The sequence below is a fragment of the Pygocentrus nattereri genome, chromosome 25 (assembly GCF_015220715.1).
Source record: "Pygocentrus nattereri isolate fPygNat1 chromosome 25, fPygNat1.pri, whole genome shotgun sequence".
Taxonomy (NCBI): domain Eukaryota; kingdom Metazoa; phylum Chordata; class Actinopteri; order Characiformes; family Serrasalmidae; genus Pygocentrus; species Pygocentrus nattereri.
In genome coordinates, this window is record NC_051235.1 from 511,205 (window position 1) to 526,592 (window position 15,388).

The window sequence follows — 15,388 nt, forward strand, 5'->3', positions numbered from 1 at the left end:
AGAAACGAGCACGAGACGGACGTTCGGCGAGTTTATTAGCCAGGCAAAACGAAATAAAAGCAAACAATGCAGAACAGCCTGAACATCAACTCTGTACAACACACGTGCAGTGGTCAGCACAGACCCTCGGTGCTCAGCACGACTCAGATCTGCACCTTCATTTAAACATAAACTCCTAAATGGAAAGTAAAACACGTCCAGTGCTCGTTCAGCCTAACGGGCGACTCCGACTGGTCACTGCAGGAAGGAGATGGATAGACTCGTCACTCCATCTTTTCTTCTTGGCTGGTGAGATGCTGAGGATCATGGGAGTAACAGCACTTCTCTCCATACGTGCAGCAGCCCTGAAACACCACACGCACCGTAAAGAACTTCGTACACTTCAATACGGCCTTTAACCTACAGAAACTGAGTCTGGACACAGCGCAGCTTAAACGTCCAGTCACAGGTTTGTAGAAAGTGAACACCTGAAGGATTTTGTTCCATCGTTAATCACTTTATGTTCCTTGCTCTTCATCTATGTTGTTATCGGAACGCTGCTTTTATAAAACGTTCATTAGGAAATAGAAGTGCGTGGAAACTCCGTACCTTGCGGAATTTCTTGCAGGGGAAGTTTTTGAGCTGGGCGGAGTCGGTGATCTGGGTCTTCCGCTTTCCCTGAAACTGTTTCCTCCGGTCCTCCAGCTCAGAGGACACACCGCCGCTACACACACACACACAGAAACATTCACAGGAGTGTGTGATGCTGAAGCAGGCCGAGAGCGAGGAAACAGGCTTTACAGTGATTTTATCACCTATAAGGCTCTTACTCAGCTCGTCATGCCTAGTAGCATGGCTGTAATACAAGCTGTAGTGTGTGTGTGTGTGTGCCCACCCAGCCTTGGCGCGAGCTTTAGGACCCCAGTTGGCCTGCGGGTTCTCCTGGAAGCGCGTGAGGTGGCGTTTGCGTGACTGCGGGTTCGCGTCGTCTCTGACATCGAAACTCGCCTGCAGGCTGAAACACAAACACACACACACACACACACACACACTCATCTATATACACCACATATCAGCAACATACGCTATATACATACATACTCACTCAGAGACCATGTGCTGTACATCTTCACCATGTACAATAAGAGAAAAGTGTGTATCTGTGTTCATTTATAACATTTAAGATATGTCGCATATCATCACTGCCCACAGAAAAACATGAACCTTCATTTTGGTCAGTTGGTCAGTTTTGTCAGCTGTTCTTTACACTGAAGCTCAACTGCACCAGAACTCCGCCACCTGATCTACACGGACAGTGCGACTCAATATTAATACACTGTCAGTTTCAGCCCAGTATTAACTGCAGTGCGATGCAGTGTTAGTTGTAGATGATGAGTCCTGGAGGCGGAGCTTACGTGGGTTCTGTGGAGAGGATTCGCAGAGCTGGGCTGGTTTCTGATAGTCTCTCTCTCTTCACCGGGTTGCTCTTCTCCTTGAGGACAGACAGACAGACAGACAGACAGAGCAGGACGTTACAGAGGGTGAACTGCACGTTCCTCAGTGTTTCAGTCGGGATCTTCACAGACGATGCTCTTCAGGACATGGTGCGGAGACCAGATCTCAGTAAGATCAGAGACTGTAGGAGCTGCTTTAAAGTCCGTCTGAGATCTAAAGTGACCTATTTAATCTGCTTCTGCTCACAATGAACACGATTCATCACAAACACACACAGCATCGCTCACCCAGCAGCGCATGACGTCCCACAGCACACCAGCGGGGGCGTCGGTCTTCACGGCGTTCTTACAGGCATGAGAGAACGACACTCTGTACCCTGCATGAAGTAGAGCTGACCTGAGCACAGGAGAGAGAGAACATCATCACCAGCGTCGTCATCACGGTCACCACCACCACTGTCTTCATCACAACCAACGTCATCACCAGCGTCGTCATCACGGTCACCACCACCACTGTCTTCATCACAACCAACGTCATCACCAGCGTCGTCATCACGGTCACCACCATCACCACCACTACCATCGTCTTCATCACAACCAACGTCATCACCAGCGTCGTCATCACGGTCACCACCACCACTGTCTTCATCACAACCAACGTCATCACCAGCGTCGTCATCACGGTCACCACCATCACCACCACTACCATCGTCTTCATCACAACCAACGTCATCACCAGCGTCGTCATCACGGTCACCACCATCACCACCACTACCATCGTCTTCATCACAACCAACGTCATCACCAGCGTCGTCATCACGGTCACCACCATCACCACCACTACCATCGTCTTCATCACAACCAACGTCATCACCAGCGTCGTCATCACGGTCACCACCATCACCACCACTATCATCGTCTTCATCACAACCAATGTCATCACCAGCGTCGTCATCACGGTCACCACCACCACTGTCTTCATCACAACCAACGTCATCATCACGGTCACCACCATCACCACCACTACCATCGTCTTCATCACAACCAACAGCATTAGCATCAGCATCACAGTCAACACCATCACCACCATTTGTGATGATGATGACAGTTACTGTGATAGTGATGTGGTGGTGATGCTGATAGTTACTTTGATGATCACCTTAACCAACACCATCACAGTAACTATCAGCATCACCACCATCACCTTAACCATCACTACCACAGTAACCATCCCTATAAATCACCATAGCAAATATCAGCATTACCACCACCATCACTATTATCATCACCCCACCATCACTATCAAAATCACCAGTCACCGTAACCATCATCACCACTGCATCACTATCATCACCATGATCAAGAATCATCACCATCACAGTACATCACAACATCTACATTTAGACTGACTTCTTCACTCAACAGCTATGAAGGTCATTTACCAGGTCAGTTGTATTTACCTGAACTGCAGCATGGACGGCGTGTTGCAGTGGACTGTGCTGCTGAGCTGGTCCAGCACATAATACAGAGGAACATCCTGCAGCTCCTGCAGGAGAGACAACAGATTCCAGACGTGGATTAGGATTAAACGTTTTTAGTACCGAATCACTACTGACACTATAATTCAGTCCAAAACTGAGCCTAATCCTGCTCTAACTGCTGTGACCTTCACACTGACCTCCGTGACCATGCTGAGAACGCCCTCGATGCGTTTAGACGTCCCGAAACGAGAGGGGTTCCCTGAGACCGCCGCCAGAACTTTCTGAACAAACTCTGTGTCATGGATGGGTTCTGCCCACAATGGACCGCCAAGCTTTTAACAAGGGACAGAGAAGTGTGGACAGGTCAGTTAGTGCAAATACAGATTACTGACTTTGTTAATAAAAATAAATAATCTAAATACCCAAAGTAACGAGCACAGCCAGCTAGACATGAGTCCCCGGCTGGCGGCCGTGCAGTTGGAGTTTGTTCCGGTAGACGAGAGGTTTGCCTCAATATGAATTAAATTCACAGAGAGGAAAACTTATGCTTATGCACCAAACAACAGGTCAGAGTATTCGGCCTTCCTGGAGCGAGTGGGTGGGGTTCTGGAAATGGTCCCGCCTACAGACTCCATAGTCTTACTGGGGGACTTCAATGCTCATGTTGGCAATGACTGGGAGACCTGGAGAGGCGATTGGGAAGAACGGCCTGCCCGATCTAAACCCGAATGGTGAATTGTTATTGGACTTCTGGGGAGGCCATCGAGCTGAAGAAAGAGGCCTTTAGGGACTGGATGGCCCGAAGGACTCCCGACTCAGCAGAGAGGTACCGACAGGCGAAAAAGGTGACAGCCGCAACGGTGGCAGACGCAAAATCCAGGGCATGGGAGATTTCTGGTTGGCTTCAAGGAGGTTCTGGACAATGGTCCGGCGACTCAGGAGTGGTCGCGGGGGCTGCACCCAAGCTGTATTTGACAAGGGTGGAGAAACTGTGACTTCTAATGAGGATACTGTCGCTTTGAAGAACTCCTTAACCCGGAACACATGCCTCAAATCACAGGAGTCAGGGGCGGAGGCCTCTGGCAGGTCAAGCTCCATTTCCCTGGTGGAGGTCACTGAGGTAGTTGGCAAGGCACCGGGGGTGGATGAGATTCATCCAGAGATGCTTAAGGCTCCGGATATTGTGGGGCTGTCATGGCTAACACGCCTCTGCAATATTGCATGGACTTCAGGAACAGTACCCTTGGACTGGCAGACCGGGGTGGTGGTCCCCATTTTTAAAAAGGGGGGCCTTAGGGTGTGTGCCAACTATCGGGGTATCACACTGCTCAGTCTCCCTGGGAAAGTCTATGTCATGGTGCTGGAAAGGAGACTCCGTCCGATAGTAGAACCTCAGATTGAGGAGGAACAATGCGGATTCCGTCCCAGCCGTGGAACAATGGACCAGCTTTTCATCCTCTCGCGGATTGTTGAGGACCCAGTCTACATGCATTTGGTGGATTTAGAGAAGGCTTACGACCGAGCTCCCTGAGGTATCTTTTGGGAGGTCCGCCGGGAATATGGGGTACCGGGGCTGCTACTCTGGGCCATTCGATCTCTGTACTCCTGGAGTGAGAGCTGTGTCCGTATACTCGGCATTAAATCAGACCCTTTCAGTGTTAGCGCTGGACTCCGGCAGGGTTGTGCCCTGTCTCCACTCCTGTTCGTGATATTCATGGACAGGGTGTCAAGGCATAACCAAGGTCAGGAGGGCATTATGTGTGGAGGCTGGAGGGTGGCGTCTCTGCTATTTGCAGACGATGCTGTTCTTTTGGCTGAATCACATGGATGCCTCCAGCTCTCACTGGAGCGGTTTGCAGCTGAGTGTGAAGCGGCTGGTATGAGGATCAGCACCTCCAAGTCTGAGTCCATGGTCTTAGCCCGGGAAAGGATGGCATGCCCACTCCAGGTAAGGGGAAAGGACTTGACCCAGGTGGAGGAGTTTAAGTATCTCGGGGTCTTGTTCATGAGTGATGGGAAGAGGGATGGTGGGATCGGCCGCAGGCTGGGACAGTGCGGTCGCTGTACCGGACTGTAGTGGTGAAGAGGAGCTGAGCCATAAGGAGAAGCTCTCTGTTTACCGGTCGGTCTACATCCTGACCCTCACCTGTGGCCATGAGCTGTGGGTAATGTCCGAAAGAATGAGACTCATGAGAATGAGTAGAGCCGCTACTCCTCCACATTGAGAGGGGCCAGCTGAGGTGGTTCGGGCATCTGATTCGGATGCCCCCTGGAGGCCTCCTGGTGGGGTGTAACAGGCACAGCCTACTGGCATAAGGCCCCGGGATCGTCCTAGGACCCGCTGGAGGGATTACATCTCCAAGTTGGCCTGGAAGCGGCTTGGGGTCCCTGGGAATGAGCTGGAGGAAGTTGGGGAGACAGGGTCATCTGGGATTCTCTGCTCTCCCAACTGCTACTGCGACCCCGTCTTGACTAAGCTGTTAATGATGATGATGATGATGATGATGGTTGTGTAAATGTGACGTAGCTGGTTGTGTAAATGTGACGTAGCTGGTTGTGTAAATGTGACGTAGCTGGTTGTGTAAATGTGACGTAGCTGGTTGTGTAAATGTGAAGTAGCTGGTTGTGTAAATGTGAAGTAGCTGATTGTGTAAATGTGATGTAGCTGATTGTGTAAATGTGATGTAGCTGGTTGTGTAAATGTGATGGTACCTGGTATCTCTGACCACAGTGTTCACAGTTGAGTCCAACAGGTGGTCCTGTAGCAGCTGAGTACTTCATACTGAAAGAAACACGCTGTTAAACAGTAATAAAGGTTGTATAAACACTGCCTGAGTGTGTAATAGTGAGTCACTTACTGTTTGCCCTGTGAAATCCTCTTTCCCATCCTTTGCAGGTGAAACGCACCACAGCCAACACAGTTATACACCACAGCCTGCTTACTGTAAGACACAAACACACACACAGGCCCGTATTACAGCAGCACAGTTACAAATAATATATAAAATGATAAGTGTTCTAAAATATGCTGAAACATCACATTTAAGCATTGTTTTTATTTAGAAAACATGTACTTGTTCAAACTTTTGACTGAAAGTTTTGACATTTGTTCTGCAGTTACATACTCCCCGTCTGAGTGTATATCTTCAGTCTGTAGTGTGTGGTTACATACTCCCCGTCTGAGTGTATATCTTCAGTCTGTAGTGTGTGGTTACATACTCCCCGTCTGAGTGTATATCTTCAGTCTGTAGTGTGTGGTTACATACTCCCCGTCTGAGTGTATATCTTCAGTCTGTAGTGTGTGGTTACATACTCCCCGTCTGAGTGTATATCTTCAGTCTGTAGTGTGTGGTTACATACTCCCCGTCTGAGTGTATATCTTCAGTCTGTAGTGTGTGGTTACATACTCCCCGTCTGAGTGTATATCTTCAGTCTGTAGTGTGTGGTTACATACTCCCCGTCTGAGTGTATATCTTCAGTCTGTAGTGTGTGGTTACATATTCCCCGTCTGAGTGTACATCTTCAGTCTGTAGTGTGTGGTTACATATTCCCCGTCTGAGTGTACATCTTCAGTCTGTAGTGTGTGGTTACATATTCCCCGTCTGAGTGTATATCTTCAGTCTGTTGTGTGAGAATATATATTCCCCGTCTGAGTGTATATCTTCAGTCTGTAGTGTGTGGTTACATATTCCCCGTCTGAGTGTACATCTTCAGTCTGTAGTGTGTGGTTACATATTCCCCGTCTGAGTGTATATCTTCAGTCTGTAGTGTGTGGTTATATATTCCCCGTCTGAGTGTATATCTTCAGTCTGTTGTGTGAGAATATATATTCCCCGTCTGAGTGTATATCTTCAGTCTGTTGTGTGTGGTTATATATTCCCCATCTGAGTGTATATCTTCAGTCTGTTGTGTGAGAATATATATTACCTGGCTGAGTTTTTGACTTTAGCTTGCCCTGTTCGGACTCTGACGAACACTCGGATGTAGAAGTCGACGCTGACGCTCAGCAGAGGCTCGATGTAGCGCTGATAAACGTTGGCGCGCTGATCCAGAGAGTGCAGGATGATCCGCAGGGCCTAAAGAAACAACACGGACATAAACAGCTTTTAACATGTTAATCCTTTCAGGAAAAGACCACCTTCTGCAGAATATTAGACCTACAATCTTCACCAGTTTCTGAGAGGGAGAGGGGCTATAAAAAGTGGGCGTGGCTTTATTTGGTTACCCTGACAGTGCAAATTAGATAAGTTATAGTTACTGATTACCTAAAGAAGTTGTTTTTATATAAAATATAGTGTTGCAGGTCCGTTTATAACCTTGATAAACACAATGACAAACGGAGCATTCGGTGCACTCGTTAACTGAATTGTGCTCTCAGGGTAAAATGTTGCTTTAGGAAAGATGCCACCGTCATCATTTTAATGATGATTAATACCCAAACAAACAGAACGAGATGAGTGATGAACACAGACATCCTGAAGACCAGATGTGGAGACAGAAGGAGCCAAATTGCCAAAACATTACAGAATAAATTCTAATAGAACATCCGTCTCTCCGTGTCGTCCGTTTTGGCTGTTACAGATTTTAAATCACATAATAATCCCCCACATTTCTAAAATCTGTCTATATCTGACTTTTCAAACCTCAGTTTAAATTCGCTTGGTAGCTTGAGCTCCACCACAGAGACCCAACACAGTTTAGTTAGAGCTGAGTGGGCGGGACAAACCACACCCGCCTTCCGATTGGTGAGGACACTGCTTACACAGGCACAACCCAAGAAGAGCACCGCTCAGTTTACAAAAGCGTTTTGGTGAAACAGTCACTGAGTCGACGCTCTGTATGTGTATGAAGAACGGAACTCAGACTGAGGACTTCAATACACATCAACAGTAATACAGGTTCTCCTGACTGAAGGTTCCTCACCATCTCATGGCAGTACTTGGACTTGATGGACACTGAGCCGTATTTACTGTAGCAGGTTTCTCCGCTGTTCCCCGCCATCACCGCCATGTCCGTACACGTAATGCACAGCAGCCCTGAGGGGTTATACAGGGGTTATACAGTGTCATACAAAATACAGAGGTCATATAGCAGTCATACAGCAGTCACACAGGGGCTGTACAGCATCATAAAGCGTCATACAGGGGACATACAGCAGTCATCCAGGAGTCATACAGCGGTTATACAATGCCATACAGCATTACACAGCGTACAGCCTAATACAGCAGTCGTACAGCCGTCATACAGAGGTCGTATAGCGTCATACAGGGACCACATGGGGGGGTTGTACAGGGATCATACCGCAGCCATACATGGTTCATACACGGGCCATACAGCAGCCATAAAGTGTCGTACAGGGGTCATAAAGGGGGTCATAGAGTGGTCCTACAGGGATCCTATGAGGGCAAAAAGGGGCATACAGGGTTCACATGGGGTCAAAAAGGGTCATACAGCAGTTATAGAGCCTCATAAAGAGGTCATATGGATCAATGAGAGCAGAGCAGTCTCAGTGGAGGGGATAACGGCTCATGGCTGAACTGGAATGAGACCTAAACTCACCTCCCTCACTGACGGCCTGGACCGCAGCGTCCAGGAAGGGGGCGGGGCTTCCATATGGATCCAGGTCGATGACGTCATAGCACTCTTTCTTTCCTCTGGCCTCGTACATCAACATGCTAAACAACAACAGAACGAACAGTCAGCGCCGGGTGGAGAGACACGGCCGGAAGACAACAGACACCAAAATCGGTTACAAGTCAGAGGCACCGACCAGCCTCTCCAGCCTTTTACTACACAGGCTGCTACTGTGCCTTTAACACTGAAATATGTAAATGAGCTCTGTTTGAATTGGCTGCCCTGTATTGTGTCTCCGGGCTGAAACACATCCCTATAACTTCAGTGTGAGTGGGCGAGGCTGAACTGCTGCAGGAATGCTGAATGTAGGCTCACACTGCAGCAGTAGTGCTCCAGCTCTGAGTGTTTCTCAAAAGACCAACCAAAACACAGCTCATTTACATATCAGTCTTAGAAACACAGTCGCCTGTTTAATGGTGACAAATAAAATAATTAGGTAAAAATGAATTACGACTAATTTTGGTACTCCAAACTTCATAAACGTAGTAAAAGGTGGAAAATATACAATAAAAATGTAGGATATGGTGTGTGACTGTGTGTGTGTGTGTGAGACTGTGTGTGTGTGTGTGAGACTGTGTGTGTGACCTGGTGTCTCTCTGGCTGGCCTCCAGCAGGTGTGTGACTGTGTGTGTGTGTGTGTGTGTGTGTGTGTGTCTGTGACTGTGTGTGACTGTGTGTGACCTGGCGTCTCTCTGGCTGGCCTCCAGCAGGTGTATGACTGTGTGTGTGACTGTGTGTGTGTGTGACTGTGTGTGTGACCTGGCGTCTCTCTGGCTGGCCTCCAGCAGGTGTATGACTGTGTGTGTGACTGTGTGTGTGTGTGACTGTGTGTGTGACCTGGCGTCTCTCTGGCTGGCCTCCAGCAGGTGTATGACTGTGTGTGTGACTGTGTGTGTGTGTGACTGTGTGTGTGACCTGGCGTCTCTCTGGCTGGCCTCCAGCAGGTGTATGACTGTGTGTGTGACTGTGTGTGTGACCTGGCGTCTCTCTGGCTGGCCTCCAGCAGGTGTGTGACGTTGTTGTGTGCGGCATTCCGGGCGATCAGTGCGGCTGCTTTAGCGGAGCAGTCGTTCGCCGTTACGCTCTTCAGCCCCGGAACCTCCAGAGAGAACCGGACGGAACGCAGACCAGATGCGGCTAGTCCCTCTAACACACGCAGACCCTCCTACACACACACACAGAGACACACGCAGAGAGAGACACACACGCGCACACACGAAGAGAGAGACACACACGCAGAGAGAGACACGCACGCGCACACACGCAGAGACACACGCACGCAGAGAGAGACACGCAGAGAGACACGCAGAGAGAGACACGCAGAGAGACACACACGCGCACACACGCAGAGACACGCGCGCACACACGCAGAGACACACACGCGCACACACACACACAGAGAGACACACGCAGAGAGACACACCCGCAGAGAGAGACACGCACGCGCACACACGCAGAGACACACGCACGCGCACACACGCAGAGACACACGCACGCGCACACACGCAGAGACACACGCACGCGCACACACGCAGAGAGACACACACGCGCACACACGCAGAGAGACATGCAGAGACACACCAGCAGAGAGACACACGCGCACACACACAGAGACACACGCAGAGACACACGCACGCGCGCACACGCAGAGAGACACACGCAGAGAGACACATGCACGCGCACACACGCAAAGAGACACATGCACACGCACACACGCAGAGAGAGACACACGCGCGCACACACGCAGAGAGAGACACACGCAGAGAGAGACACACGCAGAGAGAGACACACGCAGAGAGAGACACGCACGCGCACACACGCAGAGACACACACACGCGCACACACGCAGAGACACACGCAGAGAGAGACACACATGCGCACACACGCAGAGAGACACGCAGAGACACACACGCAGAGAGACACACGCGCACACACACAGAGAGACACACGCAGAGACACACGCACGCGCGCACACGCAGAGAGACACACGCAGAGACACACGCAGAGAGAGACACACACGCGCACACACGCAGAGAGACACGCAGAGACACACACGCAGAGAGACACACGCGCACACACACAGAGAGACACACGCAGAGACACACGCACGCGCGCACACGCAAAGACACGCAGAGAGACACACGCAGAGAGACACACGCAGAGACACATGCACGCGCACTCACGCAGAGAGAGACACACACGCGCACACACGCAGAGAGACACACGCAGAGACACACGCACGCGCGCACACGCAGAGAGACACACGCAGAGACACACACACGCGCACACACGCAGAGAGACACGCAGAGACACACACGCAGAGAGACACACGCGCACACACACAGAGAGACACACGCAGAGACACACGCACGCGCGCACACGCAGAGAGACACACGCAGAGACACACGCAGAGAGAGACACACACGCGCACACACGCAGAGAGACACGCAGAGACACACACGCAGAGAGACACACGCGCACACACACAGAGAGACACACGCAGAGACACACGCACGCGCGCACACGCAAAGACACGCAGAGAGACACACGCAGAGAGACACACGCAGAGAGACACACGCAGAGAGACACACGCAGAGACACATGCACGCGCACTCACGCAGAGAGAGACACACACGCGCACACACGCAGAGAGACACACGCAGAGACACACGCACGCGCGCACACGCAGAGAGACACACGCAGAGACACACACACGCGCACACACGCAGAGAGACACGCAGAGACACACACGCAGAGAGACACACGCGCACACACACAGAGAGACACACGCAGAGACACACGCACGCGCGCACACGCAAAGACACACGCAGAGAGACACACGCAGAGAGACACACGCAGAGAGACATGCACGCGCACACACGCAGAGAGACACACACAGTGACACGCAGAGAGAGAGACACACACACAGACATGCAGAGACACACGCAGAGAGACACACACGCACACAGCGACACACACAGCGACACACGCACACACACACACAGAGAGACACACGCAGAGACACACGCACACACACACACACACAGACACGCACACGCAGAGAGACACATACACAGCGACACACAGAGAGACACGCAGAGAGACACGCTAGTTCAAGCATACAGTTAGCACCAAGCTAATTGGTCATGGAGACACATGCTAATTAGCCTCATTAGCATACATGTTCATAAGCACAGAGTCATAAGAGGTGGAACCTCCTCACCTCGCAGCGCTTCCCGACAGGCGCGGTCCTAAACTCCTCCCTCCTCTCCTCTCCCTCTCCCTCTCCCTCCCCGCCGTTCCTCTCATCCGCCAGACGGACCACCACTCTGTCCGTCTCCCCGGGAACGACGATGCGAACACCTCTCTGAGCGAGCACCTCCCGCGCAAACTCCGTCACCACCGCACACCTGCAGGGGGCAGCGCGTCACTGCTACTGAGAGCTGATTGGTTAGAGTCACTGCTACTGAGAGCTGATTGGTTAGCGTCACTGCTACTGAGAGCTGATTGGTTAGCGTCACTGCTACTGAGAGCTGATTGGTTAGCGTTACTGCTACTGAGAGCTGATTGGTCAGCGTTCCTGCTACTGAGAGCTGATTGGTTAGCGTTCCTGCTACTGAGAGCTGATTGGTTAGCGTTCCTGCTACTGAGAGCTGATTGGTTAGCGTTCCTGCTACTGAGAGCTGATTGGTTAGCGTTCCTGCTACTGAGAGCTGATTGGTTAGCGTTCCTGCTACTGAGAGCTGATTGGTTAGCGTTACTGCTACTGAGAGCTGATTGGTTAGAGTTACTGCTACTGAGAGCTGATTGGTTAGCGTTACTGCTACTGAGAGCTGATTGGTTAGCGTTCCTGCTACTGAGAGCTGATTGGTTAGCGTTCCTGCTACTGAGAGCTGATTGGTTAGCGTTCCTGCTACTGAGAGCTGATTGGTTAGCGTTCCTGCTACTGAGAGCTGATTGGTTAGCGTTCCTGCTACTGAGAGCTGATTGGTTAGCGTTCCTGCTACTGAGAGCTGATTGGTTAGCGTTCCTGCTACTGAGAGCTGATTGGTTAGTGTTACTGCTACTGAGAGCTGATAGGTTAGTGTCACTGCTACTGAGAGCTGATTGGTTAGTGTCACTGCTACTGAGAGCTGATTGGTTGATGATCTTACGTTAAGTCTCTGTTGAACTCCTGGACGGGGTTGTAAAACACCTCGTTAGCGTTGGGGAACAAAATCACCGCCTTCCCCTCTCTGACCACTGTCTCTCCTGGCATCAGCCCGGGTTCCGCAGGAGCGTCCAGGCTCCTTTGTGATTCCTCTGTTGGTTCTCTGGGTTCTGAGGGTGCATTGACATCACTTTCTGACTTATTGACGTCGTTCTGGGGGTCCTGAGGATCTTCGCTGGTCTCCATGGTCCTGAACCGTCTCTGAGGGTCCGGCCGGGGGGTCCTGAGCGCAGCTGCTTTAGAAGTTAGCAGTCGAGGTGAGATCCTCAGTGCCGTCTGAGCCGCAAGCAGCACCACAGTCAGACGCATAGAACCCCAAATGGATCTGGATTTACCTGGCAGAACACGGAACATGGAGTGAGCTCATGACCAATGGCACCTACACTCTTAAAAAGACGGTTCTTTAGTAAAGACAGTGGTTCTATATGGAACACTCAGCGAACTGTTTGCATGTTTAAAGGGTTCTTTACATGGTGACATGGTTCTTCAGAGAACGTGTTGTGTATGGTTCTGTATAGCACCTAACAGAGTTCTGGGATCGGTACAAGCTTGAGATTGTAATAATACAATAATCCTTTTTGGTTCTATATAGAACCGTATACAGCAGTACAAACCCTACAGGTGCAGATTTACCTGTGCACAGTTAAAAGAGCTTTGAGTTAGCTCCGCCCACGCGATCTGATTGGCTGAAACGCACCACGCTGGTCTACTGTCCCCTTCAGCACTCTCTCTTTTCTAAATGCTAAATATCTGTGAGGAGCTTTTAGAGGGACGTCTGGTTCCCATCACCACCACTGTAAACCGCTCTGACTCAGTAAGTTTATCTAGAAGCGAGAGTTTCACACTAAACATCTGAACCACTTTATATGCAGGAACTTTGGTAAATGGGTGGAGTTAAATTTAAAGGGGATAACGTGAAACACACAAAACATAATAATAATAATAATAATAATAATAATAATGATGATGATGATGATGATGATGATGATATTCAGAACCATAATAAGAGCGATAAGAGAGCGAGCGCCGCGGTGAGGTGGTGGTGGAGGTGGTGTGTGTGTGTGTGATCCGCTCCACCCGATGTTTTTCTCTCTTTGGTCTAAAATGAGCCGCTGAGGCGCTTAAGGTGGGCCGTGTGAGTTACAGCGAAGCGGCCCAGCATTAAACTAAAGCCGGGTAAGGAATTAAGCTCCAAACTGACTGGGGCTTCTTTCACTCCAGCTTCGGTTTACAATTCTCCGGTCCACCTTAAACAGTCCGGCGCCTCGGGCTGCCGAGCTGGCAGGTAACCGAGCCGCGCCACTATTTAAGGTGGACCGGAGAATTCCACTTGAGAAGCTAACTTCACCCTGAAGCTCAAGCTCAACTTAGCATCAGCTAAACGGCCCTAAAGCTGCCCCGAGTGCCCCCGCAGGCGCGCGCAGGCGGACCTGCTGCCCCTCAGACCCCCTCGTAGCCCCTCTTACCCCTCAGACGCGCGCGCCGCGACTCCGAGCCATGTGAGCGCTTCTGTTAGCACGAGCTGCTGCGGCTGCTGTCGTCACAGGACACGCGCGCCCCCTCCCTACGGAAGCCGCGAGAGACCAAAGGCGAAATGCGTTTGGGAAAAGAGCGCTGGAGTCCTGCGCGTGCGCAGTGGGTGCTGGAACCGAGCCCGGATCTCGATCATTTCCTCCGCGGTTAATCCGAACCGGACCAGCTGCACGGACGGACAAGAGAACAGGGGGCGGGGCTATTATGCAAATATCATAGGGTAATAATATTAATGAGGAGCCAAAAGAATCTGGTTTAGATCACTTTGAACTGTGGACTCATGAATAAATTAATCAATAAGAATAAAACCTGGGAAAAAACCTGGGAAAACGACCAGCTGTGAGAACCGGAGTTACAGAGGAAACGCAAACGGTGATAAATACCATAACCACTCAACTGGCTGTACAATAGCTGTATATAAAATATGTTACTGTAAAATCAGAGCATCACAATTATTAAAATAATCATTAAATTAATCACCATCCTCATCATCACTATCCTCACTGTCTTCACTGTCCTCATCATCACTATCATTACTACCACCATCACCATTATCATCACTGTCATCATCACTATCATTATGTTTACAATTGCACTTTACTACTCATTTCTGCTGCAGATAATCATGTTCCCGGCAAGGCACAGCACTATTTACCCATACCACTGTAATTTATACATTGCACTATTTCTTGATTAATATATATGGTTGTATATATACTCTTTATATTCTTAATGTTATATCTGGCATTCTTAGCGAGGAGCAAAGTAAGCATTTCATTGTATATAAGGAAACCTGTTTCCTCTGTACATATGACAATAAACACTCTCATCACTATCATTACCACCACCATCACCATTATCATCACTGTCATCATCACTATCATTACCACCACCATCACCACTGTCACTGCTGTCATCATCACTATCATTACCACCACCATCACCACTGTCATCATCATCACCATCACTGTCATCATCACTATCATTACCACCACCATCACCACTGTCACCACTGTCATCATCACTATCATTACCACCACCATCACCACTGTCATCACTGTCATCATCACTATCATTACCACCACCATCACCACTGT

The 15,388-nt window shown here is 50.0% G+C and overlaps 1 protein-coding gene across 3 annotated transcripts; it reads right to left on the bottom strand.

Moving 5' to 3' along the window:
• Window positions 1-18: 18 nt before the first annotated feature.
• On the bottom strand, window positions 19-14,318 carry trmt1 (tRNA methyltransferase 1). 3 transcript variants are annotated; one of them, XM_037534439.1, is made up of 16 exons: window positions 14,225-14,318; window positions 12,703-13,093; window positions 11,772-11,958; window positions 9,526-9,713; window positions 8,474-8,589; window positions 7,838-7,950; window positions 6,842-6,990; window positions 5,773-5,856; window positions 5,627-5,696; window positions 3,112-3,246; window positions 2,894-2,979; window positions 1,722-1,830; window positions 1,395-1,471; window positions 875-994; window positions 589-703; window positions 19-344 (listed from the first exon to the last, which is right to left on the bottom strand). In XM_037534439.1, exons 2-16 carry the CDS (start codon window positions 13,065-13,067, stop codon window positions 264-266), a joined length of 1,995 nt encoding a protein of 664 aa, XP_037390336.1. In that variant the 5' UTR covers window positions 13,068-13,093; window positions 14,225-14,318; the 3' UTR covers window positions 19-263. The 3 variants fall into 3 exon arrangements, with proteins under 3 accessions (XP_037390336.1, XP_037390337.1, XP_037390338.1); XM_037534440.1 differs by lacking the exon at window positions 14,225-14,318 and adding an exon at window positions 13,392-13,659; XM_037534441.1 differs by lacking the exons at window positions 11,772-11,958; window positions 12,703-13,093; window positions 14,225-14,318 and having other exon boundaries at window positions 9,230-9,667.
• Between the last annotated feature and the right edge of the window lie 1,070 nt (window positions 14,319-15,388).